Source organism: Papio anubis, chromosome 5 (assembly GCF_008728515.1).
Source record: "Papio anubis isolate 15944 chromosome 5, Panubis1.0, whole genome shotgun sequence".
Classification (NCBI taxonomy): domain Eukaryota; kingdom Metazoa; phylum Chordata; class Mammalia; order Primates; family Cercopithecidae; genus Papio; species Papio anubis.
In genome coordinates, this window is record NC_044980.1 from 164,012,136 (window position 1) to 164,040,055 (window position 27,920).

Here is a 27,920-nt window from a genome sequence, read left to right on the forward strand (position 1 = left end):
CAACACTCAACACTGCGAGACTCTGTCTCCACAAAAAAAAAAGAAAAAAAAAAACATAACAAATTTAGTGACTCAAAGCTTTATGTGACACAGGCGCTCTCAGAAAGGAAGAGTTAAATTATAACATATCCATATTATGCGTTAGTATGTGTCCACAACTAACGCATATTATGGATATGTTATAATTTAACTGTTCATTCCTCTTTTGATGGATGCTGAAATCGTCTCTATAATTTTCTTCTAAGAAATAATGCCTTGGGGTGGGGGGAGGGTCTTCCTTTCTGAGGCTATCATTTGTATTCCTCACTTCTTAAATTTGTTTGATACGTTGAGGCTAAAAAAAAAGATTACGAGTCTTCAGAACGCCCCAATGCCCGGGGCTGCTGGGGTACCTCGGAGTTTGTCAAGGTGTAGCTTAAAATGTTAATTCCCATACTCGCTACCAAATATTCGATTAAGGCTTCTGTAGTTCTTATAAGTCACCCGCTTTCTTTCAGGAGGAATCCTAAAGATTAAGAGCAGCAAGAAGTCAAGAGTCTGCCCACCCTCCGAGCTCTCTTAGGGCGATGTCCTTGCTCATTTGGAGACTGATTCAGTCCCCTTTAGGCCCCCAAGTTACATAAAGATGAGGACGTTGGAGATGTTTTCTCAGGAAGGGCAGAGCTGTAAAAACACAGTTCCGTAAGCCTGGCCGGTAGCTACATCTTTCCTTCCTAACAAAGAATAAGCCGCAATTCACTCTCTCCGGCACCTGAACTTTGGGGTAACGATTAACTGCGATCCCAAGCCTTCAGGCAAGTAAAAAAAATCCTGAAATGATTACGCCTGTTTGGAGGCTTGCAAGGCACTAGGGTATGGGGAAAGTGAATTGAGGTGCTCTCCGGCTCATTCCCAGCCAGCTAACAACCCGCCATATCTAACACAGCTAAGAGCTGCCGACGCCATTTTGCAGGGTGGGCTACGCAGACTCTTGGCGGGAGGCCGGAGCGCTTGAGCGGGAGAGGACGTGGAAGTGTTGGAGGTGGGGAGCGCGCGTTACGACTGGAAAGCACGCGTGCGCACAGGCGGCAGCGGCGGAGGGGTGGGGCCAGTGTACGAGTGCGCGTGCTCGGTGGGAGCCCGCGGAGTACCTGGAAGGAGGTGGGGGGCGAGGTAGAAAGGAGTGTGGTTGAAGAGCGCTTGCGCAGGAGGGCTACGGTACGGTGGTGGGAAGGCTCCGGAGCACGCGCGCGGAGGCGGGACTTGAGAAGCGCTCGCGAGATCTTCAGGGGCTATATATAAGCGCGGGGAGCTTGCGTCCTTTCCCTGGTGAGATTCCGTCCTGCGCGGCTCTTCTCTGGAGCAGCGTTCGTTTATCTCCGTCCGCCTTCTCTCCCACCTAAGTGCGTGCCGCCACCTGATGGAAGATTCGATGGACATGGACATGAGCCCCCTGAGGCCCCAGAACTATCTTTTCGGTAACTGCAGGAGGGAGCTGGAGCGAGGCCGAGCGGGGCCTGGTGGCGGTGAAGGTGGGGGTGAGGGGAGGGAATCCGGCTGCAGCAGGGTCTGGTGGAGACCGCCAGACCGGCTGGAGGCCTGAGCGGGTGGGAAGAGCTGCCCGAGCCCTGGACCTGGTGGGATTGGAGTCGCGGGGGGAGCCGGAGGCGTGAAGGGGGAGGAGACGAGCGGCCTGAAGCGCCTGGAACGTGAGCAGTCCGAGGCCCAGGGCCTGAGGTGTAGCGGAACTGGCCGCCTGGAAGTTCGGCCGTTGCCGGGGATACGCCGCGGAGCCCCAGGCGTGGTTTATTTTCTAACGGAGTTCGTTCGTAGGCTTCTGATCCCAGGCCCCGGGTTGGTGGTCCCGGAGGCTGGGTTTACCGGGAAGCATGGGCCTGCTTGTTGGAGAGGGTAGATGCACAGCCTGGCGTGGTTCTGACTTCACAGTCTGGAGCTGCCGGACCCAGACTTCACTCGCGTGCTTCGGCCAGTTACTGGGGGAGGGGAGGCACGGCGCGGCGTGAGGAGGCCGCAACCGCTGGGAGCACGTGGTTGCCACGTGGTTGGGGGAGGGAGGGGGGTGTGGGCACTACATCCGGGGCTCACCAGCATGTTGCTACTCCAGATCAAGGGATGCTGTGGCTCAGTTGAAGTGGGAAATGTTAAGAGGCTGGTAACACTAGGATTCTGGAGGCCTTTGTTCAGTGCTTACAGCATGTACTGTGATGGCAGCTCTTTTTTTTTGAGCCCCTTTTCTGTCTTACTGCAGTAGGTGGAGCTAGCCCCACTTTGCAGATGACGGCACTGGTGCCCAGAGATTAACTCACTTAACGAAGGTTGTACTTATAGGCAAAGAGGCTAAAACTAAACCAAGACCCTTGACTCGTAGCTGCTGCTTCGTGAATATTAATGAGGCTTCGTTTTAGGGGGACGTCCTTGCATGCCGCCATTTGTGCGGCATTGACCAAACCGCTTATTTAAATACAAGAAACACGTAGAGTGTTCGATTTGAGTCAGATCAAGACCTAAAACTATTCGCAGAATTTTGGGACCACCACCCCCTTCGACTTGCGGTAGCCCTGCCCCAAAAAGGAGAGTCCCACTTGGGTTTTTAATGTCAGTAGGTTTAATTACAGAAGCCTAATCTTTGTACTATTCAGACTTTGAAGTAAGTGCGAATCCTACCGTGAATTTTATCTTGTTCATTATCCGTGCTGAGATTTGTTAATTAAACCTCTTCACATTTAAGCATGTATATATATTGGTAACAGTTAGATGGTAGTTAAATGGAATTATTTAAAATTTTTATTCTGACAGTATTTTAAAGAATTTTGCCCGTGCATGGATGGAGTGGCAGTAGACACATGTATTTAAAACATGAAGGCTTTAATTCCTAGCTGTTTTGGATAACTGAGAATTCTGATAAATTTATATCAGTACTTTTTGATAACTGTTGGAAACAACCCTCCTTGTCTTAAACATAGTTTCTGAATATAGTTTCAGGCGTATGTCACTTTCTGTTGCTTTAAAGAGTAGAGTGTTGACCCCTGTAGCAAGCTTTGGTTCTTTTACCTTTGTCGTTTTTCTTTTGTAATGTTTGTAACCATTCTCATTTCGAACTTTCCATTTGGGAATTTAGGTGGGTAAATCAGCTGTTTTAAATAGTGGGAAACTTAACATTGGACATTACATTTGGTTTCAGGTAATTGTTTTAGGTTCAGATTTACTAAATCGTTGAGCTCGTTTCTGTATGCAGAGTAACAGTGCCTATCAGCGTAGTTAGAGATGAAATATGGTATGATGAGAAAATAGAATTGTAGACTTCTATGGGTGTTACTTGTTTGTAGAGGTTTCTGTTCAAGAAATCTAGGAATTGATCATTCTGCTTTGCCCTCTGGTAGCTAAAATTGTGAAAAACTAGTTCAAAAGTTAGACCTGACCTTTTTGGTTACCCACACTTAAGTTTCAGTGTTATTTTTCTCCTTGTTAGAGTTGCTTTTTTCTTCATTTACAGGTTGTGAACTAAAGGCCGACAAAGATTATCACTTTAAGGTGGATAATGATGAAAATGAGCACCAGTTATCTTTAAGAACGGTACTTAAACTTTCAAAATAAACTACTTAACCCTACTTGATTTCAGCCTTTTAGTTTCTATTCATGTGGCTTGAGACTTTTCCTTTGCTGACTGCTTATAAAATACTATTTCTTACACTTGGGTATTGTGTGTACCTCACTGTCTGTACATCTTTGATGAAGAACTTGGCATCTATACTCATTTGGTAACCATGTAAAATCCAGTCACATTGTTAAACTTGCCTTATTTTCTTCAGTTGGATTATAAAGCCCTTGTAAAAGGCATCGATAATCTTACATGTCTACCAGAGACTAGTTTTTCTCTCAACTTAGAAGTTGCTCAATAAATAAGTTAGGTGATCTATATTGTGTGTATCCATATTTATGCATTTCTTAAATTTTCTGAATATGAGAAATTGATTTGGCAAGATCACAAAACCTGAGGATAACATTGCACAGATTTGTTTTCTGAGGTAACAGTGATAGGTTTATACTTGTTTTTTTAAAAAGTCATAGTCATGTGCCTCATTGCAACTGTTGGGTCAACAGATGGGTCATACAACGGTGGTCACGTAAGATTATTATACCCTATTTTTAATGTACCTTTCCTGTTTTTGTTTTTGTTTTCCTTTGGAGACAGTCTTCCTCTGTCACCCAGGCTGGAGTGCAGTGGCGTAATCTTAGTTCAGTACAACCTCTTGATTTCCGAGTTCAAGTGATTTCCTGCCTCAGCCTCCCAAGTAGCTGGGATTACAGGCATGTGCCACCATGCCTAGCTAATTTTTGTGTTTTTAGTAGAGACGGGGTTTTACCATGTTGTCCAGGCTGGTCTCAAACTCCTGACCTCATGATCTACCTTAGCCTCCCTAAGTGCTGTGGAATTACAGGCATGAGCCACCACCGCCCTTTCCTATGCTTAGATGCACAAATACTTACTATTGTATTTCAGTTGCTTACAGTATTCAGTACAGTAACATACTGTACAGGTTTGTAGCCTAGGTGTGTGTAGTAGGCTATACAATCTAGGTTTGTTAGTATAAGCACATTCTTATGATTGTACCAAGATGAAATTGTCTAACAACACATTTCTCAGAACCTAGCCCTGTGGTTAAGTGACGCATGGCTGCATATAACATTTAGTGGTGGGGGGGTGTAAAATAGGTGGAACTCAAAGTTGAAGTGGTATTTTTTTTTTTGTTCACAGGTCAGTTTAGGGGCTGGTGCAAAGGATGAATTGCACATTGTTGAAGCAGAGGCAATGAATTACGAAGGCAGTCCAATTAAAGTAACACTGGCAACTTTGAAAATGTCTGTACAGCCAACGGTAAGGGCACTTGTATACTTTGGATGTTGTGTCAAGGTTTAATTCTGTTTTAAGGTAGGTTTGGTGTCATTTCGTTGTGCCAAAGAGATAGAAAGTGGTTCTTTATCTTCTGTCACTGGAGTTCAATGGTCAGCTCTTGAACATGGGGGTTTCTGCTGCTAGTTTATCAGAGGTGGAAAAAAGGTTCACTGGTTTGTTGATTTGGCTTATGTGTTTGCTTGTAATGTTTATTGTACATTTTCTTCATATGTTTAGTGATTAAAAATTTCTTCCTTCTAGGTTTCCCTTGGGGGCTTTGAAATAACACCACCAGTGGTCTTAAGGTTGAAGTGTGGTTCAGGGCCAGTGCATATTAGTGGACAGCACTTAGTAGGTATGTTATTTTTATGTATTATACTACTTAGTTTATTCTCTTTAATGCAGTTGCTTGGTTCCCAGTTTGGACTTAAAGCATGGGTATAGTACTACTGTCTTTAAAATAGATTCCAGTGTAAGTCTAGAAATTTATAATTGGAGAGGACAAATAAATTTTTGGGACGGGGGGACAAAATCTTGATCTGTCACCCAGGGTAGAGTACAGTGGCACGATCTTGGCTCACTGGAACCTCTCCCTCCGGGATTCAAGGGATCCTCCTGTCTCAGCCTCCCCAGTAGCTGGGACCACAGGCGTGTGCCACCAAGCCTAGTTGTGTTTTATAGTTTTAGTGGAGAAGGGGTTTCGTGAAGTTGGCCAGCCTGATCTTAAACTCCTGGCTTTAACGTGTTCTGCACGCCCTGGCCTCTCAAAGTGCTAGTACTACATGCATCAGCCACTGTGGCTGGCCTAAAATTTTTTTTAATAAAGACAGTCTCATTCTAAGGCTGGAGTGCAGTGATTGTAGCTTGTTACAGCCTTGAACTACTGGGTTCACATCAGCCTCTGGACTAGCTAGAACTACAGGCACACTCCACCACGCCTGGCTAACTTTTTTTGTATATGTGCGGATGGAGTCTCACTGTGTTGCCCAGATTGGTCTCTTGGCTTCAAGTGGTCCACCTTGGCCTCCCCAAAGTGAGATTACAGGCAGGAGCCACCCTGCTCGGGCTTCTTGCATTGAACGTTAGGCCTCAGAATACCTTTGTTAAAAAGTTCCTTTTCCCATTTGCTCTTTTTTTTAAAAAATAGAAATCTCAGTTTTTAGAATATTTACTGTATGCTATCAGTGTTCTTTTTTTTTCTGATTTCTTTGCTGCTTGCGTTTTATAATGTCTAATAAATTGTATTTTAGCTGTGGAGGAAGATGCAGAGTCAGAAGATGAAGAGGAGGAGGATGTGAAGCTGTTAAGTATATCTGGAAAGCGGTCTGCCCCTGGAGGTGGTAGCAAGGTTCCACAGGTAGAGATGGCAATTTTATTATAGGTTTTGTATTACAGATTTTAGTTTGGTGATAGAACAGCTCTTGTTCATGAGTATGTGCCTTTTCTTTTAAAAGAAAAAGGTAAAACTTGCTGCTGATGAAGATGATGATGATGATGATGAAGATGATGATGATGAAGAGTAAGTATGATCTTAGAAATTTGATACACTTCTGAAATCTTAACAGAAAAAAAGGAATTTGACATCATATGCATGAGGATTTTATAAAAGTCATTTATGAAAAGCCATCCTGTATAATAGTTTATAATAAAAGGGCAAGTGGTCATCTGTTGTCAGTTTAAGTTAAATGAGCTGAATTGAAAGGATATTGGGTCATGAGCCTTTACAGTGCTGTGACTTGTGACTCTTCAGAAGGGTAGGCTATAGCATTTGCAAAGTTTGATTATGTCCCTTTGTTTTAAAGATTTTTAGTGGATGTTATACCCATCAAGCCTGGTATGTATTATGGTGAAGTTAATTAGATTGGGTTGAAAGAAAATCTGACTAAATAGCTCTATATTCGTTTTACAAATTGTTACTGAAGGTTTGTTATTCCCCAAAAGGATTTTGGCTTGTGCTTTTATGTAGACACTTAATGGACAAAAATAAGATCCTAAAAGGGATATTAAGATTTTTCTTGGGATTTAAAATATGATTGGAAACATTAATTTTTTTATGTTAAACTGGATCAAACTTGGTATAAACAGTTACATGCACACTGGTATAAAGTACTGTTTATAATTGGTCTTATGTGTGCAAGTATCAGTAATACATTAAATACTTGGCTCTCAGCTTTGTTCTTCAGTTCTGAGATTGGTCCATATGCATTTATTGAAAACACATTAAATAAAATATAAGAACGTGCACTCTAAAAGAGAACATGCATGAATGATCAAATTGGGAGTTTAGATTTTAAACTGGTGGTTCTTCAAAATCTTTGAGCATTGACGATGAAGGCAGAAAATAGGAAAAAGGCTGAAAGAGCTGAAAGCTTAAAAATTCAAATTTGACCAGGCGCAGTGGTTCACACCTGTAATCCCAATACCCAGCCGAGATGGGAGGATCTCTTAGGGCCAGGAGTTTGAGGCCAGCCTGGTCAACACAGCAAGACCCAATCTCAAAAGAAAAATAAAAACTCAAAGTACTTGCATGTCAGACTTCCATAAATGAAGTCAAACTTAAGGCAGTATTTGTCACTGTTTTTCTTTTTTTTTTTTTTTGAGATGAAGTCTCCCTACTGTTGCCCAGGTTGGAGTGCAGTGGCGCCATCTCGGCTCACCGCAACCTCTGCCTCCTGAGTTCATACGATTGTCCTGCCTTAGCCTCCCGAGTAGCTGGGACTACAGGCGCGCCACCATGCCCTGCTAATTTTTGTATTTAGTAGAGACAGGATTTCAGTATGTTGGTCAGGCTGGTCTTGAACTCCTGACCTCATAATCTACCTGCCTCGGCCTCCCAAGCCTCGGCCTCCCAAAGTGCTGGGATTGCAGACGTGAGCCAGTGCACCCAGTCAGATTTTTATATTTTTAATAGAAGACGGGGTTTTGCCATGTTGGCCAGGCTAGTCTCAAACTCCTGACCTCAGGTGATCCGGTCACCTCATCCTCCCAAAATGCTGGGATTACAGACGTGAGCCACTGCGCCCGGCCACTTTTTCTTGAGATGGTGTTTTACCATGCTACTCAGACTGGAGTTGAATTCCTGGGCACAAGCTGTTCTCCCATCTTAGCCTACAAAGCAGGTGCATAACCAAGCCCAGCTTGTTAATCACTTTTAAGAATATTTGTCATTAGTAAGAATTGAAATACATCCCAAGAGAAGAATGGGAAATGGGCTAAAAACAAATGAGAAATAGGGATGGTATGGTTTGGATTGGTTTAGTCCGATTTTGAGTTACCTTTGCACAAGTTTATAAAATAAGTATTTAATAGCATTCACCAAGGCTCAGGGACAAGCAGTCACTTCCAGAAAGACTTTGGAATAGGACCTGATGGTGGTCTTGATCCTGTTGGCGTTTTGGAAGATTTCCTTTTTTAAAAATGGATATAGTTAGGCTAGGCGTGGTGGCTCATGCCTGTAATTCCAGCACTTTGAGAGGCTGAGGTGGGTGGATGACTTGAGCTCAGGACTTCAAGACCAGCCTGGCCAACATGGTGAAACCCAGCATCTACTAAAAATACAAAAATTAGCTGGGCGTGGTGGTGCCCACCTGTTGGTCCCAGTTACTTAGGAGGCTGAGTCAGGAGAAGCGCTTGAACTTGGAAGGTGGAGGTTGCAGCAAGCCAAGAACATGCCACCGCATTCCATCCTGGGCAACAGAGGGAGACTCCCATCTCAAAAAAATGAATGTAAATTCATGATGTAACCACAATGTAATAATTTTTCTTTGTCTTGGTGTTGATAGGAATGAGAAGTGTAGATAATAATCAAGGTCCAAATCAGTACCCGTGTTTTTTGTTTGTTTGTTTGTTTGTTTTTTAAGTCTCACTCTTGTCTCCCAGGCTGGAGTGCAATGGCATGATCTCTGCTTACTGCAACCTTCGCCTCCTGGGTTCGAGCAATTCTCCTGCCTTGGCCTCCCGAGTAGCTGGGATTACAGGCACCTGCCACCATGCCTGGCTAATTTTTGTATTTTTAGTAGAGATGGGGTTTCACCATGTTGGCCAATCTGGTCTCGGACTCCTGACCTCAGGTGATCCGCCTGCCTCGGCCTCCCAAAGTGCTGGGATTACAGGCGTGAGCCACCATTCCCTGCTGCAAGTTTTCGTATAAGTTGAAGAAAGCATACTAAGGTCTAGGCATAGTGGTAAAGGATGCTTTGAGGCAAACAAGTCTTAATAGAAACTTCAGTGGTGAGATGGCAAGGGCCCAGCATATGCTAGATGGCAATGAAAATGCAAATAGGTGCAGGAAGGTTTGTTATAGTTACTTAGAAATCTAACCCTTTAAACAGATAAAAAGGGAAATCAGTGATCCCATTTTGAGGATGGAAAGGGGATAGTGTGGGCTTAGTTGACTCTTGATTTAAGCAAGAAAAGCTAGATAATGTGCATAGTGCTGATGTATCCTATGTGTAGATGTATGTAATATCTTGATAATATGTGACACTTAAATGTCTTTTTTAATTTATTGGGGAATTTCTTAATAAGTAAAGCTGGATTTTTTCTTTTTTCATTTTTTTTTTTTCTTTCGAGACAATCTCTGTCGCCCCACCTGAAGTGCATTGTTCGCCAGGCTGGAATGTAACTTCTGCCTCTGGGTTCAAGTGATTCTCCTGCCTCAGCCTCCCAAGTAGCTGGCATTACAGGCATACGCCAGCGTGGCCAAACTGATTTTTTGTATTTTTAGTAGAGATGGTATTTCACCATGTTGGTCAGGCTAGTCTTGAACTCCTGACCTCAGGTGATCTGCCCACCCCAGCCTCCCAATCTGCCCACCCCAGCCTCCCAGAGTGCTGAGATTACAGGTGTGAGCCACCACGCCCTGCCAGTAAAGCTGTTTTGATAGTAGTTTTGATAGCTGTTTTGATAGTAGTTTAATAGACTTGTTTTAACGAATAAGAAGAATAGTTTAAGAAAAGCATTCTCATCTTGTTTCTAGCACAGGGGAGGCACCTGCAGGGATTGGGTTCTAATGCCAGAAACTTGTAATGACAAAATCACTGTTAAAAAGCACTTTAAAGGCTATTCGTGGCAACTTTTTAAAGTTATGATACTTTTTCTAAATACAGAAATTATTTCTTCGGTATTGGAAAGATAGATGTTTCTTTTTTTTTTTTTTTTTTTTTTTTTTTTGAGACTGAGTCTGGCTCTGTCACCCAGGCTGGAGTGCAGTGGCCGGATCTCAGCTCACTGCAAGCTCCGCCTCCCGGGTTTACGCCATTCTCCTGCCTCAGCCTCCCGAGTAGCTGAGACCACAGGCGCTCGCCACTTCGCCCAGCTAGATTTTTGTATTTTTTTAGTAGAGATGGGGTTTCACTGTGTTAGCCAGGATGGTCTCGATCTCCTGACCTCGTGATCCGCCCGTCTCGGCCTCCCAAAGTGCTGGAATTACAGGCTTGAGCCACCGCGCCCGGCCAAGATAGATGTTTCTTACATGAAGTTGCCGTATTGGGATTTAGAGGCCAGTATGTTCAGTTTTTTGAATTAAACGTGAACCACTTAGTATTTGCTGATACAGACTTCTGCCTGACTTGCCCTCCAATGACTCGATTGGATTACTCCCTTCCATTATTTACCTATTTAACGTGTACAGTTTACACCTGTAATCCCAGCACTTTAGGAGGTCGAGGTGGGCGGATCACCTGAGGTCAGGAGTTCAAGACCAGCCTGGCCAGTATGGTGAAACCCCATCCCTACTAACATACAAAAGAGCTGGGTGTAATGGTCGGTACCTGCAATCCCAGCTACTACCGAGGGTGAGGCAGAAGAATTGCTTGAACCTGGGAGGCGGAGGGTGCAGTCAGCCGAGATCACACCATTGCACTCCAGATTGGGCAATAAGAGTAAAACTCAAAAAAGAAAAAAATAGTGTACAGTTCAGTGGTTTTAGTGTGCTTAGTTGTGTAGCCATCACCACAATCAATTTTAGAACATTTCATCACCTCAATGAGAAATCGTCCTCTATAGGTATTACCCCTCATGCTCCTCATGCTCCTTAGCTCTAGTCAGCCACAAATGAACTTTGTCTGTAGGTTTCCTGTCCCTCGTATTTTGCATGAATGGACTTCTGTGACTGTTTTCCTAGCACAGTGTTTTCAAGTTTCGTCCATGTGAAAGCATTATCAGAACTGCATTTATTTTTATGGTTGAATACATTGTATGGGTATATTATTTGGTTATGCGTCAGTTGGTGAGCATTTGGGTTGCTTCTACTTGTTGACTGCTATGAACGCTTGTGGACATGTCATTTTTTTTGGGTGTACACCTAAAGCAGAGTGGCTGACCCATTGTATTCCCACTAGCAGTGTATGGGGCTTCTGATTTCACTACACCCTCACTTGCCATTATCTGACTCTCTAATCCTGGTGATATGAAGTGCTAGTTGTGGGTTTGATTGCATTTCAGACCTATGGACTATTATTAGTCTTTATTAGAGCATCTTTTCATGTATTCATTGGCCATATATCTTTGGGGAGATGTCTTTACCCATTTAAAAAATCCAGTTACTTCTCTTTGTCTTTACTGAGCTGTAAGAATTTTTTTCTTTCCTATGATTTTTGTATTTTTAGTAGGAGAAGGGGTTTCACCGTTGTTGGCCAGGCTGTCGTTAAATGCCTGTCTTCAGTGATCCACCTCCCTCTGCCTCCCAAACTGCTGGGATTACAGCTGTGAGCCACTGTGCCCTGGCAAGAATTCTTTTTTTTAGACAAGTCTCTTTCTGTTGCCCAGGCTTGAGTGCAATGATGTGATCTTGGCTCTTGCTCACTGCAACCTCCTTCTCCCTTGTTCAAGCAGTTCCCCTGCTTCTTCCAAGGATTACAGGCATCCCCCGATCCCTTCCATGCCCGGCTAATTTTCTGTATTTTTAATAGAGACTGGGTTTCACCATGTTGGCCAGGCTGGTCTTGAACTCCTGATTTCAGGCCTGCCTCGGCCTCCCACAAGTGCTGGGATATTACAGGCGTTGAACCACTGCACCGGGCCTAAGAATTCTTTATACATTCTGCAAACAAGCACCTTATCAGATGCATGATTTGCAGATTATCTTCCACTATTCTGTGAATTGTCATTTAACTTTCATGATGGTGGCCTTTGACCAAGTTTTAAATTTTTATGTCTGATTTCTTTTGTTGCTTGTGCCTTTGGTGTCAATCCTAAGAAATCATTGCTAAATTCAAAGTTGTGAAAATTTACCCCCTTAATTCTGAGTTTTGTCCTGTAGCTTTATTTAGCGCTTTGTTCCATTTTGAGTAAATATCTGTGTATGGTGTGAATGGAGGGGTCCAAATATAGACTTTGGGGTGTAGATGAGCAGTTTCCCCAAATGATTTGTTCAAAAACTATTTTTTCCCCATTGAAGGATCTTGGCAACCTTTAAAAGAGTCACTTACGGCCCGGTACGGTGGCTCACGCCTGTAATCCCGGCACTTTGAGAGTCCCAGGCAGGTGGATCACGACCAGGAGATAGAGACTATCCTGGCCAATATGGTGAAACCCTGTCTCTACTAAAAATACAAATTTTAGCTGGGCATGGTAGCTTGTGTCTGTAGTACCACCTACTCAGGAGGCTGAGGCTGGAGAATTCGCTTGAACCTGGGGGGCAGAGGTTGTAGTGATTAGAGATTGCGCCACTGTACTCCAGCCTGTGACAGAGCGAGATTCCATCTCAAAAAACAAAAAAAAATCACTTACTATAAATATACGTATTTATTTCTGGTCTGTTTGTTGATGTATGTGTCTGTCCTTAACAGGTAAGAACAGTTACAACACTGTTCCTTTGCAGTGTTTTTTTTTTTTTTAGTGAGTCTCACTCTGTCATCCAGGCTGGAAGCACAATGGTGCGATCTTGGCTTACTGCAACCTCCGCCTCCTGGGTCTTCCTGCTCCAGCTTCCTGAGTAGCTGGGATTACAGGTGCCCGCCACCACTCCTGGCTAATTTTTGTATTTTTAGTAGAGACTGGGTTTCTCCCTGTTGGCCAGGCTGGTCTCAAAACTCCTGACCTCAGGTGATCCAGCTGCCTCAGCCTTATAAAAAGTATTGGGATTACAAGCATGAGCCATGGTGCCTTGACCCCTTCGTAGGTCTTATAGCTGATTTTTTGAAATCAAGTGTGAGTTCTCTAGCTTTGTTCCTATCAAGATTGCATTTGGCCTCTTTGGGTCCCTTAAGTGTCTTTTTTTGTTTTTGTTTTTTGAGATAGGGTCTCGCTGTGTCACCCAGGCTGGAGTGCAGTGGCCGGATCTCAGCTCACTGCAAGCTCCGCCTCCCGGGTTCACGCCATTCTCCTGCCTCAGCCTCCCGAGTAGCTGGGACTACAGGCGCCCGCCACCTCGCCCGGCTAGTTTTTTGTATTTCTTAGTAGAGACGGGGTTTCACTGTGTTAGCCAGGATGGTCTCGATCTCCTGACCTCGTGATCCGCCCGTCTCGGCCTCCCAAAGTGCTGGGATTACAGGCTTGAGCCACCGCGCCCAGCCCTGCCTTAGCTTTTCAAGTAGCTGGGACTACAGGCACACACAAGTCTGCTAATTAAATTTTTTTTTTTTTGTAGAGAGGGTTCTCATTATGTTACCTAGGCTGGTCTCGAACTCAAATGAGATCCTCCCACCTCAGCCTCCCAAAGTGTTAGGATTATAGTTGTGAGACACTGCCGACTCTTGGGTTTATATATAAATTTTAGGATCTATTTCTACAGAGAAACCAGCTTGGGGAGTCTTCTAAGGATTGTATTTAACCTGTGTATTTGGAGAGTGTTGCCATCTTGGCAATATCTGAACATGGAATGTTTCTATTTAGGTCTTTAATTTTTTTTTTTTTTAAACACAAATTCACTCTATTTGAGTGTACAGTTTAATGTAACTGTACATTACTTAAATACACATATATTATACATTGGCATAGTGTATATTCATGCAAAACTACTTATTAAGCAGCTTTGTTTCCCAGCCCCTAGTGATCACAATTATACCTTCCATTTCTTTTGAGTTTGACTACTTTTGGATACTTAATGAATAGAATCATACAGTGTTTTTTGTGGGTGGCTTATTTTACTTTGTTCAAGGTTCAGTCATGTAGCATGCAAGAGGATTTTCATCGTGTGTGCATATACATTTTCATTATTCAGCCATTTAACAGTTGGGTTACTTTCATCTCTTGGCTGTTGTGAACAATGAATGCTTCGATTAACACGGTGCACAAATAATCACGTCAAGGTCCTGCTTTCAATTCTTGTGTCTTCTCCCAAATTTTGAAAGTGCTTAATGTCTTGATGTTTCATTTGTAGTGATGATGATGATGATTTTGATGATGAGGAAGCTGAAGAAAAAGCACCAGTGAAGAAAGTGAGTAGATACAATGCTGCAAGGTTGTTAAACTAACAATAGAAATAGTAATTTTTTAGTGCTATTTGCTTGTTTTGTAGTTGAGGGAAGCTGGTGTGGGAGATCATCTCATACTGAAAATTAGTCCTTAGGAGGACTACAGAAAACTTATAGTGGGGAATGGTCTGTTTTCTTTATCCATGTAGCCCTCCACCCAATTTGTTAGTCTTGTGTAACCTTTTGTTCAAGTGGTTGCTGCTTTTTCTTTTCTTTTTTTCTTTTTTTTTTTTTGAGACAGAGTCTGTGTCACCCAGACTGGAGTACAGTGGCGCGATCTCGGCTCACTGCAACCTCTGCCTCCCGGGTTGAAGCGATTCTCCTGCCTCAGCCTCCTGAGTAGCTGGAATTACAGACTCAGGCCACCACACCCAGCTAATTTTTGCATTTTTGGTAGAGATGGAGTTTCACCATGTTGGCCAGGCAGGTCTTGAACTCCTGACCTCATGATCTACTTGCCTCAGCCTCCCAAAGTCCTGGGATTACAGGCGTGAGCCACTGCGCCCAGCCTGTGGTTGCTGCTTTTCTTACATGGCTTGGACAGTTCTGTTTGCACTGTTGCTGGGGTCAGGGACAGTGATTAAGATAAATTTCTAATTGCAGTCTATACGAGATACTCCAGCCAAAAATGCACAAAAGTCAAATCAGAATGGAAAAGACTCAAAACCATCATCAACACCAAGATCAAAAGTAAGTGGTTACATTTACATATGGGTCTCATTGATATAGTCGGGGAAAAAAGATTCTACTGTGGAAGAATCTAGTATGTCTGAAATTTCATCGGCCTTTATAGAACCCCTGTAATTGCTGTTTTAAAGTTTAAATCAGCTTGCTGCAGCCGGGCGCAGTGGCTCACTCCTGTAATCCCAGCAGCACTTTGGGAGGGAGGCTAAGGTTGGTGGGATCACTTGAGGTCAGGAGTTTGAGACTAGCCTGGCCAACATCATGAAACCCCGTCCTTACTAAAAACACAAAAATTAGCCAGGCATGGTGGTATGTTTCTGTAATTCCACCTACTCAGGAGGCAGAGGGTGCAGTGAGATTGTACCACTGCATTCCAGCTTGGGCGAAAGAGTCAGACTCTGCCTCCAAAAAAAAAAAAAATCAGCTTGTTATGTGTTACAGGTACACACAGACAAACAAACATACTAAGTAATGTGCTGCTGGGGTTCCAGTGGCGGGGGGAAACCAATAGACTTTTTTTTTGAGAGAGACGGACCCTCGCTTTGTCAGCGAGTCTGGGTTAGAGCTGCGTGATCTCTGCTTGCTGCAACTTTCACTTCCCGGGTTCAAGCGATTCTCCTCCCTCAGCTTCTCAAGTAGCTAGGACTACACGTGTGTGCCACCAGGCCCAGCTTATTTTTGTATTTTTGAGTAGAGGTGGGGTTTCACTATATACGTTGGCCAGGCTGGTCTTGAACTCCTGACTGGCCTCCCAGAGTGCTGAGATAGGCGTGAGCCACCACACCTGGCCTGAATTTTTTATGATTGTGAAGTCAATAGTTGTTTCCTGTAAGGAATCTTTGTTGAAAAGTATACCTGCATAGAGTAGAGATTCTCAACCTTGGCTGCATATTAGATTGAAGTAGAACATTTAGGGCCAGACAGGGTGTGATGGTCTCCTTTCTGGCCTTACCCCCTTCCTTGCAGAAAATGGAATTTAAAGGAGAAAAACTTAAAAAGAACCCAATACTGTGCTCTGCTTATGGAGATTATCATGAAATTGGTCTGGGGTGGGCCCCAGGCATCAGACTGCAATGACTTTCTTGCTTTATTCTTAGGGATCTTCTGATTTCATTTTTTGAACTGAGTATTGTGCATAAAAAAGTGAACTCCCAAGTTACTCCTTTTTTTTTTTTTTTAAAAAAAAAGATGGGTATCCTACTCTTGCCCAGTTGGGAGTACAGTGGTATGATCATAGCTCTCTACAGCCTGCAGCTGCTGGGCTCAAGCAATCTTCCCGCTTTAGCCTCCTGAGTAGCTGGGATTACAGGCATGCACCACCATGCCTAGCTAATCTTACAAGAAAGATTTTTAAGAACAAAATTGTGTGGTGTGAATTTATTGATAATTCCAGTTGTATAATTAGCTTTATAAGGGAGTTTTGTAAGACTATTTGAGGAAATCCAGATAGAATGGGTTTTAAATTAGGAGTTGTATTTATTCTTATGACCTTTTGGAAGTTCATTTCCTTTTCAGGGACAAGAATCCTTCAAAAAACAGGAAAAAACTCCTAAAACACCAAAAGGACCTAGTTCCGTAGAAGACATTAAAGCAAAAATGCAAGCAAGTATAGAAAAAGTGAGTAAAGTTATTTTAAAAAAAAACTTTCTCCCTGCTCAAATTGCATGTGTCTAGTTTGCGTAGACTTGAATGTTTCTTGTTTTTTTTTGTTTTGGTTTAATGTACTTGCCCTGTTTGTGGTATGAATTTTTAAAAAAATGAATTATAAAACATAATCGTGTCTATGGTGATTTGCATATGCAAAATTAAATATGCCTTATTTTCCATTATAAAAGGAATGTAGTGCACTGGTTGCAAGATAACATTCTGACCTTCCATGTTAAAATAGATCAGTGAGAACCCTTGACCTATTCTGGTTGTAAGATATGCTAGAGAACCAACAGAGGGCGTATGAGACTTCATTAAAATTGCAAACAGCTGGAAAAGTAGACTGGTTGGTTGGTATTATAGTTAAATATTCATGATTGACCCTAGTCAGAAGTAATTTTCAGCAGATTGAGACATTTCTGTTTGCCCTTTACACCAAGTTGTCACCAGTTAAATACGTGTAGTAATAGCTAGATTTTGTGAATGACTAATAGGTTTAAATCTAGTTTCCTTTTGTCTTAAATAATGGAAATGTGGGAAGACGATTAGGTCTCTTGTCTGATTGACTTGAGTAGGATATGAAATAAATGGTTTAAATGCCTTGGAAGCACATTTGAGAGAAGCTTTAATTCAATGAACAATACTTTTAGACTGCAATTATTGAGAACAAATGTGGGGTGGTAAGGAAAAATTGCCAACTCATTTCCCCATGTTTTTCCTGTGCTCTATGGATTTTTTGTTGGCTTGTGTAGATTTCCTTGTACAGTGATAAGTCCACTGGAAAAAAAATTTTAGAACTGGAACATATTTCTTGTTTTAGTCACACTGGAAACCCTTTAGCCTTCCTGCTTATCAGATTTTTGTCCCTTGGATACAATGCTAAAATGACATATTTTAGATTCCCCTCCCCTCCATTTTAATATGGTCCTATCTCCTTGGTTTAATTGCAGGCGCATTGAACAGCCCTGGGCACTACATGTAAATTAAGCCCAAAGATGGGGAGAAAGGAAAAGGAGAGACAAATATAGTCCATACTGAGTGTCATCAACAATCCAGACTGAAGTCTTCTATTTTAATCTCAATCCCCTTTTCTGATTTGCCACCCATGCCTCTTCAGGCTGGAAACAATCTCACTCTTGGTTCCCTAAAGCACTTTCTTCTGACTGCTGTGATTCAGTGAACCTTGCCCTTTGCTTCTATTACTTGTGCATTTGCCTCACCTCTGACAATGTTTTAAATCGCCTTTGTATCTCCTTAGCTGCTCAATAAATATTTGAATGAATCAATTAAGAATGTATGTGACAATAATTTTGAAATGGAAATTGAGGTTTATTTTACTAGGTTATTGGAGGCAGTTAAGTTTCCTAATGCTATACTTGATTCTGCCAAGGTCCCTTGGACATTTGAAAACCTTTTCAATCTTTTAAAAATGCATAAAAGATACTTAGAGGGAAAAGTATTAAATTTAATAAAAACAGATATATTCAGTGCTTTAAGGTAATTCCAAAGTAGAGATAAATAAACATTTCAAGATATTTGCAATAGTAATGTTTTGAAATTTTGGTGACAAAAAGTTACAGGTATTGCCAACACTGTTGTAGTTTCTTGCCTATATCCATAATTTGAAGGAAATTGAAGGAAATGGTAAGAGTGATTAGTGAAGTGTAATTACTGTAATTTCTCCCCCATTGTAGTTTCTTGCGTATATCCGTAATTTGAAGGAAATGGTAAGAGTGATTAGTGAAATGTAATTACTGTAATTTTTTCCCCATTCAACTTTATATATCTTTAGTTGATGACCAGATCATTGTTGTTCTGAACTGGTTTGTGATCAACAAGTGTTTTGTGGGGTTTTGTTTGTTTTTTTAAACAACAGTTTGGGTCACTTGACATGGTTCTCCAAAGGAGTGTTATAGGTTGTGTTTGGTTCTGGGTGATAAAACCGGCTTGTTAGATAATACAGATAAGCAGCCGAGTTGCCATGTCATGTTTGTCTGTAGAATCTCAACTGTAGCTTTTATTTTATGTTCCTAGAGAGGTCGTCTGGGAAGGTTTGACCCTTTGGCAAATCTGTTTGAATAGAGATACTAGCCATGCTGCCCAATAGGGCTGTCTGGCCCTGAAAAAGACATTGAGTATTCTTGGAAAGTTGAAGGGAAAAGGAGTAAACTGCTCTATGTAGTAGCATTGCAGATCATTGAGGAATTTTCTAAAGGTATCTCTCTCAGTGTATTTCTCTACTTACCTGTAATAATGCTTTTGTCTCAATAGGGTGGTTCTCTTCCCAAAGTGGAAGCCAAGTTCATCAATTATGTGAAGAATTGCTTCCGGATGACTGACCAAGAGGTAACTGAATTTTCTGGGGACAAGATGAAGTCCAAGTTTTTCGTGATTTATTATTATTCTGCCTTTACCCTTTTTAAGTGTTGGCTCTTTTTAAAAAGTTCCTAGCCACAGATAATTCATTTAATGAAATAATCTGAAATTCATGTATTTAATGAAATACATGAAGAATACAGTTGGCAGTCTGAGACGATAACTTTAGTATATTTTCCAGATTTCCTATAGTTGGCAAATTATTTCTTGGTTATTGAATTCAGTTTTACTTTTTTGGTACTATTTTGGCTAAGGAAATTGCTGTGGTTTTCCTTGTTGCTCCATTTGGCGGCTTGGGGCAGTCTGGTCTTTGCTTTTTTGGGAGTTGGTAGAGATCTTTTTTTTTTTTTTTCCCATAGATCTTATGGGAAATACATTTTGCCAAAATCATCCTAACGTGAAACCTGGAAGCAAGACACTAAATTGTGGCTACTACTAGATATATAAGCTTGAGTTTAGCTGTTAGATTTTACAATTAGTACGAAAGTCTTAGTCAACATACAGTTTATGCATTTATTTTTGCTCTTATTTACAGTTGACTTATAAGTGTAAGGAAAATGTAAAAGTGGTTAAATAGGGACATTAGGTAGGTATCGTGTAGAGAACCGATGGCTGCATTTAATGGTTTTTAGGTTTCCTGTAGTCAGCTTTTTTCAGAAAATTTGGCAATTAGCTGGTTTTTTTCTGCCATAATATTTAGCAGGTCAGTTATTTTAATTGCACCTTAATTTTTAGTTTTCGGGTTTATAAAACCCTGATTTGGTTAATTTTGACTTGGGCTTTGCTAAAGTTGCAGTGATGGGCTTTAAGATGATCAGATTCAGTCTTTTGGTTGCTATTCTGTTTTTTCTCTACATTTGAATCCCAAAGTTTAAAGTGTGAGCTTTGGGAGTTTATTTGGAATACTAAACATTGATTGAGCATAAGTTATTTTGAAACTTTATGCAACAGGTTATTTTGAAGCATTATGCAACAGGTTATTTAATATTGAAAATAGTGGAAAGTCAGACATAAATAACCAATATATACTAACAACTAAGCATAAGAGATGCATTTCTTCAAGTACAGCCAAGGAAAGTGATAATTTAACAATTAAGTTGCAGTGGTCCTCTGTACTTTATAACAAAGGCTTGTAGCTACAAAGTTTTGTAGCTATTAAATTACTGAACCAGCACTTCTACCAGAAGTATTTTGTTTTTAAAAGTATTTTTCCCCAGGTTGTTCTTGAACTCCTGGCCTCAAGCAGTCCTCCCAAGTTGGCCTCCCAAAGTGCTAGGATTACAGGCATGAGCCACCTTGCCCAGCCTACCAGAAGTATTATCTTGCTCTAGAATTGAAAGTATTCTCGTGTCAGAATGAAATTTCTGCAATAAATAGTAAATGTTTAATAACTTGAATTACTATTAGAGATTATCAAAACTAAATGCTTCCCGTCTTTGACATAGAGATGCAAGATGCAAGCAATGACAATGTATATTTGTTTGAACCTGATGATGAGAAGATCTTTGGCTGGGCGTGGTAGTTCATGCCTATAATCCCAGCACTTTGGGAAGCAGCATGGCAAAACTCCGTCTCTACTAAAAATAATAAATTTAGCTGGGCATGGTGGCATGTACCTGTAATGCCACCCACTCAAGAGGCTGAGGCAGGAGGATCGCTTGAACCTGGGAGGCAGAGGTTGCAGTGAGTGCCACTGCACTCCATCCTGGGTGGCAGAGTGAGAGTCCATCTCAACAAAAAAAGATTTCTATGATATTTAATATTGGCATTCAGTATTCAGTTATCTTGTACCTGAGAACCCATTGGCTGTGAAACAGTGACAGCTGAGAGAATCCTGTCATCTTATTTTCTAGTTCTTGGTGAACTTCTGGATTTTTATTCAGAACCACCTTGCCATGTTGGCCAGGCTAGTCTTGAACTCCTGACCTCAGGTGATCCACCATCTCGGCCTTCTGAAGTGCTGGGATTACAGGCGTGAGCCACCATGTCTGGCCAGCTGTTTTTTGTTTGCTTTTTGTTTTTGGGTTTGCTTTGGTCACCCATCTGTAGTGTGACCTTGGCTTACTGCAACCTCTGCCTCTTGGGCTCAGGCAACCCTCCCTCCTCAGCCTCCTGAGTAGCTGGGCCTCCTATAGTTGCACACCACCATGCCCAGCTAATTTTTGCGTTTTTAGTAGACAGAGTTTCACCATGTTGCCAAGGCTGGTCTCGAATTCCTGAGCTGAAGTGATCTGCCCACCTCAGTCTCCCAAAGTGTAGGGGTTACAGGCGTGAGCCACCATGCCTAGCTTCAGCAGATAGTTTTTTCTAAGTGTACACATGCACAGGCACACATGCACAGGCAATTCAGAATACGTTTCTGGTGTTTAACTTTATTTGCTAAATCTGGCCAACTCTAAAGCTGATCTCAGGGAAGATGAAGTTGGAAGTAACATTGGCCAAATTGGTCTCTGGTCTTTCTCTTTATTTCCTTAAGTAAATGAACTATTAAATATTAGTATATTCATATTATTTTTATGACTGATTAAAGTATTAGGAATTAAATTATATCTGAGCATAAATTTTCTTGGAGTCATTTCTTTATCTAGAGTTAACCTATTTGGTGGTAGAATGAAAAATAGATGTTGAACTATGCAAAGAGGCATTTAATTTATTGATGTCTGTGAAGTGTTGTGGTTCCTTAACCACATTTCTTTTTTTTTTTTTTCCAGGCTATTCAAGATCTCTGGCAGTGGAGGAAGTCTCTTTAAGAAAATAGTTTAAACAATTTGTTAAAAATTTTCCGTCTTATTTCATTTCTGTAACAGTTGATATCTGGCTGTCCTTTTTATAATGCAGAGTGAGAACTTTCCCTACCGTGTTTGATAAATGTTGTCCAGGTTCCATTGCCAAGAATGTGTTGTCCAAAATGCCTGTTTAGTTTTTAAAGATGGAACTCCACCCTTTGCTTGGTTTTAAGTATGTATGGAATGTTATGATAGGACATAGTAGTAGCGGTGGTCAGACATGGAAATGGTGGGGAGACAAAAATATACATGTGAAATAAAACTCAGTATTTTAATAAAGTAGCACGGTTTCTATTGACTTATTTAACTGCTTTATACTTTGTCAAAGAAATAATTTACGTAGTTAGGAATGGCAAATAGTATTCTAAAATTCTATGAGAATGTCCCTGCCCCTCCCCTTCAATAGTTCACTGGAGCTAACCACTTTTTCATCATAAGGATTTAGTGCTGTGTTCCCACCTCCTGATGATAGTTAACAATTATAACTATGCAACATGTTTCCAAATGTTCCATTAGACCTCCTATCCGCCTATTCTAGCCTCACTCACAAAGAAAATCTGACATGTTAAAACAGCTTAAAAGCAGCCTTTCAACCTGTATTCTTGTTTTTTTTCCCCTAGGCTGGAGTGCAGTGGCACAGTCTTAGCTCACTGCAGCTTCCGCTTCTTGGGTTCAAGCAAGTCTCCTGCCTCAGCCTCCCAGGTAGCTGGGATTACAGGTGTGAACCACCAGCCCGGCTAATTTTTGTATTTTTAGTAGAGATGGGGTTTCACCATGTTGGCCAGGCTGGTGTTGACCTCCTGACCTCAAGTGATCTGCCCACCTCAGCTTCCTAAAGTGCTAGGATTATAGGTGTGAGCAACCGCACCTGACCTCAACCTGGATTCCTTGTCTGAATCAAAGCAATTATTTCAGTGACTATTTGCTGAAGTTGCCTAATAGTACTTCTTACAGATGTATAGGAGAAAAATTATCACATAGATATGAGGATATTCGGGGACTAATTAGCACCTTTATATGTTCTACCTTAAGCTGGTTACACATGATCTGAGTTGGATATACTGATTTCATTTCTATTGTTTTGCTGTGGTATATACTCCAGTAGTTTGAGCAGATGAGGGAATGTTCTCCAGTTCTGTGCCGTTTTCCTTGGGAGATTTTCATCTCCCACTTCTATCCATTCTTAGACTTGTTTGATTGTCTTGGATAGTTTTTCTCATTCCTTTTTGTTTAAACTCGGGAAAGAGACTTTTATTTTGTCTTTCAAATTTTTGTGTTGATTTTAATATACCAACTGCTTGCTGCTTTGGGTGTGTATCTGAAATCTAAAAACATCACTCAACATTTTATTTATTCCAACATTTTGAAGTGGTCTTGAATTTTTTTCCTTTCTTGTTTTGAGATCTATTCTCGTTCTGTCCCCTAGGCTGGAGTGTAGTGGTGTAATCTCAGCCCACTGCAGTCTCCCATCTCAGCCTCCCAAATAGTTGGGATTACAAGTGTGTGCTACCACATCTGGCTAAGTTTGTATATACACATAAAAACAAATATGTAAATATATATAGTATATAAATATACTAAAATATAAATATATTTTGTGTGTGTGTGTATATATATATATAATTTTTTTTGTTAGTAGAGATAGGGTTTCACCATGTTGGTCAGTCTGGTCTCGAACTCCTGACCTCAAGTGATCTGCCTGCCTCGGCCTCCCAAAGTGCTGGCATCGGGCGTGAGCCAGTGTGCCCAGACAGGCTTTCATTCTGTGCTGGAAATGATTTTAATGTGATTTTTTTCTTTTTTGCCAATTTTTAGAATGATGGATTGATACCTAGCAGCTTGTGAAAAGGAATCAGTGAGTGAGTTTAACCTTAATTCAGATTTTCTGTATTTGTATATATCTCAACCCACTGTGTTTTTTTGATGCTGATATTTTATTTTTGACCAAGGGAATCCCCTTCAAGCTTGCTCCTGTCATAGTAGATCTCAGTAATCTGATCACTCTTTGACTTCTTCTGTGACAGGGTGTTTCATCTTGCTCATTTTCTTCCTCAGACCTGGAGTGGCCATTTCCCCCAAAGAACCCTGCCTCCCTTAGAAATAATGGTATTTGTAGACCACTGTCTGGGTGGGAACATTGCTTGTTAATACTGGGTTTAGGGTAGTCGGTTGATTAGATCAGACCAGACCCTTTGGAAAAACAAGGGAATGAACAATTTTAAGTGCCGAGAAGGGCATGTTGCACAGGTTGGCTGACAAGCTTTTCATAAGTCAATAGTCAATGTAACTACAGAGCTACCTTCAGTCTCAACCAGAGAACAGGTAGAACAGGTTACAGTAGTAAAAAGTAAGGCCATGCAGGGAAAGCAGATGAGCTTAAAAACACGCAAATACAGAATAATAGGTGTATCAATGCAGAAAATACATGGTTTTGACTTAATATGTAGTCATGGGTCACTTAATGAATGATGGGGATACGTGCTGAGAGAGGCACCATTAGGTGATTTCGTCATGTGAACATCAGAGTCTACTTCCGTGAATTTAGGTGGTATAAGGTACAACCCATGCCTCCAAGGCTACAAACCTGTGCAGTATAGGTGAACTGAATACTATAGGTACTTGTATCTCAATAGTATTTGTGTCTCTAACAGAGGCATGGTAAAAATAAAGATAAAATGGCATACCTATATAGGGCACTGGAATGAATACAGCTTGCAGAAGGGGAAGTTGCTGAGAATGAAAAGCCTAGGACATTACTGTAAACTATAAACACGGTATATGGAAGTTGCTGAGTGAGAATGAAAAGCCTAGGACATTACTGTAAACTATAAACATGGTATACTTAGACGTTAAATATAAAAATGTTTTTCTTCATTAATCTTAGCTTACTGAACTTCATAAACTTTAAAAACTTTGACTCATAATACTTAACTACAAAAACATTTATGTTGCCCAGGCTGGAGTGCAATGGTGTGATCTTGGCTCACTGCAACCTCCGCCTCCTGGGTGCAAGCAATTCTCCCGCCTCAGCCTCCCAAGTAGCTGGGATTACAGGCACCCGCCATCATGCCTGGCTAATTTTTTTTTTTTTTTTTTTTTTTTGGTATTTTTGTAAGGGTTTCACCATGTTGGCCAGGCTGGTCTCGAACTCCTGACCTCATGTGACCTACCCACTGGGTAGTGCTGGGATTACAGGCGTGAGCCACCGTGCCCGGCCTCAAAAATACCTTCTTATTCTGTACATTTCTATTAAGTTTTTTTCAACTTTTTTGTTAACTAGGCGTAGGCTTACGATAGGGTTATTAGCCTAGGCCTACCATAGGGTCAGGATCATCAACAAGTCACTCATCCACCATACATTGTCCCACTGGAAGGTCTTCAGGGGCAATAAGACGATGCTGTCATCTATAACATTGCCATCTGGAATACTGCCTGAGGCTTTTTTTTTTTTTTTGGTTAAGGATAACACTGATAAAATGCAATAAATATGTAAATCAGTAACATTTATTTTCATAGTATCAAGTATGTGCTGTACATAATTGCATGTACAGGTTTCTTTGCACCAGCATCATGAACACGAGTAATGCATCTGGTACAATGGTCAGCTCCCTTTTAGTCTGGGTCCACCATACAGGTGGTCTGTTGTTAACCAAACCATTGTTAAGTAGCTTTTATTTTTGTTCTGTTTTTTGAGAGTCTTGCTCTGTTTCCCAGGCTGGAGTGCAGTGGTGCAGTTTTGTCTCTATAACTTCTGCCTCTCGGGTTACAGTGAGTAACCTTCTGCCTCAGCCTCCCAAGTAGCTGGAATTACAGGCAACATGCCACCATGCCTAGCTAATTTTTATATTTTTAATAGAGACAGCATTTCACCATGTTGGCCAGGCTGGTCTCGAACTCCTGACCTCAGGTAATCTGCCTGGCTTGGCCTCCCAAAATTCTGGGATTACAGGTGTGAGCCACGGCGCCCAACCAGCTTTTTTTCTTTTTTTCTTAACAGATAAAATCTTTTTTTTTTTGACAGGGTCTCAGTCTCTTGCCCAGGCTGGAGTGCAGTGGTGTGATCTTGGCTCACTGCAGCCTCCGCCTCCCGGGTTCCAGTGATTCTCTCACCTCAGCCTCCTGAGTAGCTGGGACTACAGGTGCACGCCAACACACTCGGCTAATTTTTGTATTTTGTATAGAAATGGTTTCACCATATTGGCCAGGATGATCTCAAACTCCTGACGTCAAGTGATCCATTCGCCTCAGCTTCCCAAGGTCTGGGATTACGACCCGCTATGTAGCTCTTGATAGTACTAGCTTAATGAGCAAGGAGAGATGAGCATTGTATAGGGTGTGAGTCTTTTCTTGGAAATTGTCCAAGAAAAAAAAAGTTGAGGGTTACAAGTTTGTACTGAGCCTATTATAAAGGTGTCCTGGACTCTGGAAATACAGGGTTAAAGTTTAAGAAAGTGAGGCTACTTTCTAGCCAGTTCCTTAATGAAAAGCCAGTTGCTCCCTGACTCGTGGACTTGGCAGTAGAGGTCCCAAGATTTAATGCTGTGTGCTTTCTAGGAGCTGGCTTTGAGAAAACTTTACAGCCTATTTGTGCTAAGGGTCTACTTTGCTGATTATCTGATACTACTGAAGACAGTGCTGCTTGAGGCTGCTTGTCCTTTTTTTTTTTTTTTTTTGAGACGGAGTCTCACTCTGTCCCCCAGGCTGGAGTGCAGTGGCCAGATCTCAGCTCAGTGCAACCCCCGCCTCCCGGGTTCAGGCGATTCTCCTGCCTCAGCCTCCTGAGTAGCTGGGATTATAGGTGTGTGCCACCATGCCCGACTAATTTTTGTGTTTTTAGTAGAGACACGGTTTCATTGTGTTGGTTAGGCTCCTCTCAAACTCCTGACCTCATGATCCGCCCACCTCAGCCTCCCAAAGTGCTGGGATTACAGACGTGAGCCACCGTGCCCGGCCTGTCCTGTGTTCTTAGGCTAGATGTTTTCCATCTCTGTCTCCACAATATTTGTACTCCACAGATTCCCTGAATCTTAGGCGTCTTCTCCGTCAAGACTGGGAAGAAGTGGAAAACAAGTGGAAAGATTGCAGTGCTCAGTTTACTTGCACACTTGAACAAAGGGATTTAAATACATACTTTGTCTTAGACAAAAGTTCTAGGTGCTTAGGGTTAGTCAGTAGGCAAGGCATCGAGATGCTCTGCAGGGCTTTCATTTCATTGTGTTACCAGTCAACATACATTCTTAACTCCCTCAGAAAATTGCCTGAGTTTATTAACTTAGAGCTGTGAATTTAATGCAGGTGTGTCTGATTCCGACCCCAAAATAGCACATGGCTGCGTAGCCCAAGCTACAGTACCCTTACCTGGACTGGTAACAGCTAGCTTTCTTAGTGTCCTGCTTACTCCAGCTACTAAGAATGAAGTGGGATGGTGTAACAGCATTCCACTTCATTCTTAGCCAGGGTAAAGCTTTTTTAACAAACTGATTTTTGACTCAGTTTGAAAGCCCTTAATTGACAAATTGTGGCATATCTATACTATGAAATACTATCCCATGATGAAAAAGAATTGACTACTGCAAAATGCAACAACGGACCAATCTCAAACATGCTCAGCCAGACACAAGCACATACTAGGTGGTTCTGTTTATATGAAATTGAAAATAAACCAGTGCCAGATAAATGATTGTTTGGGACCAGTAATTGGGGGCTGGAAGATTGCCTGAGAAGAGGTGGTGTTTGTACCTAGATACATTTGTCAGAACTGAACCGTACACTTAAAACGGATGCATTGCAAAACTGGTACCCTTAAGCCATTGATGGCTACTTCATTTCCTGCGAAGGCCTGGTCAAGAACATTGCCTGCTTTCACCCTTATCTCTTGCCACACTCTCCCTGGCTAACCCTGCCAGTCGCCTAGCCTTTTTCTACTGGAGGCACTTTGCATTTTTTACCTGGAATATTCCTTTGCATGGCTATCTCCTGTCTTTGGGTCTTGGCCTAAATGTTACCAAGAGGTCTTCTAGCTTGCTCTATCTCCTGTACTGTTCATCTCATCCCACTGGTTTATCTCAAAGCACTGGTAACAAGCCAGCATTTATCTCTTGGTGTGTTTGCTTATGG

The 27,920-nt window shown here is 41.8% G+C and overlaps 1 protein-coding gene across 3 annotated transcripts; it reads left to right on the forward strand.

Annotated features, from left to right (window-relative positions):
- Positions 1-1,102: 1,102 nt before the first annotated feature.
- Positions 1,103-22,105, forward strand: NPM1 (nucleophosmin 1). 3 transcript variants are annotated; one of them, XM_003900513.3, is made up of 11 exons: positions 1,103-1,457; positions 3,494-3,573; positions 4,757-4,876; positions 5,156-5,249; positions 6,145-6,251; positions 6,349-6,413; positions 14,217-14,274; positions 14,914-15,000; positions 16,510-16,611; positions 18,913-18,987; positions 21,729-22,105. In XM_003900513.3, the coding sequence occupies exons 1-11, from the start codon at positions 1,400-1,402 to the stop codon at positions 21,765-21,767; spliced, it is 885 nt and encodes a 294-aa protein (XP_003900562.1). In that variant the 5' UTR covers positions 1,103-1,399; the 3' UTR covers positions 21,768-22,105. The 3 variants fall into 3 exon arrangements, with proteins under 3 accessions (XP_003900562.1, XP_003900564.1, XP_031522459.1); XM_003900515.3 differs by lacking the exons at positions 18,913-18,987; positions 21,729-22,105 and adding an exon at positions 17,592-17,931; XM_031666599.1 differs by lacking the exon at positions 3,494-3,573 and having other exon boundaries at positions 1,160-1,457.
- Positions 22,106-27,920: the final 5,815 nt, after the last annotated feature.

What these genes read in the sequence shown, in the direction of transcription:
- NPM1 (XM_003900513.3), top strand. Translation starts at nt 1,400, where the DNA reads ATGGAAGATTCGATGGACATGGACATGAGCCCCCTGAGGCCCCAGAAC. An exon ending in TAGTGGACAGCACTTAGTAG is followed by an intron (nt 5,250 to 6,144) that starts GTATGTTATTTT and finishes ATTGTATTTTAG; the next exon opens with CTGTGGAGGAAGATGCAGAG. An exon ending in GTGGTAGCAAGGTTCCACAG is followed by an intron (nt 6,252 to 6,348) that starts GTAGAGATGGCA and finishes TTCTTTTAAAAG; the next exon opens with AAAAAGGTAAAACTTGCTGC.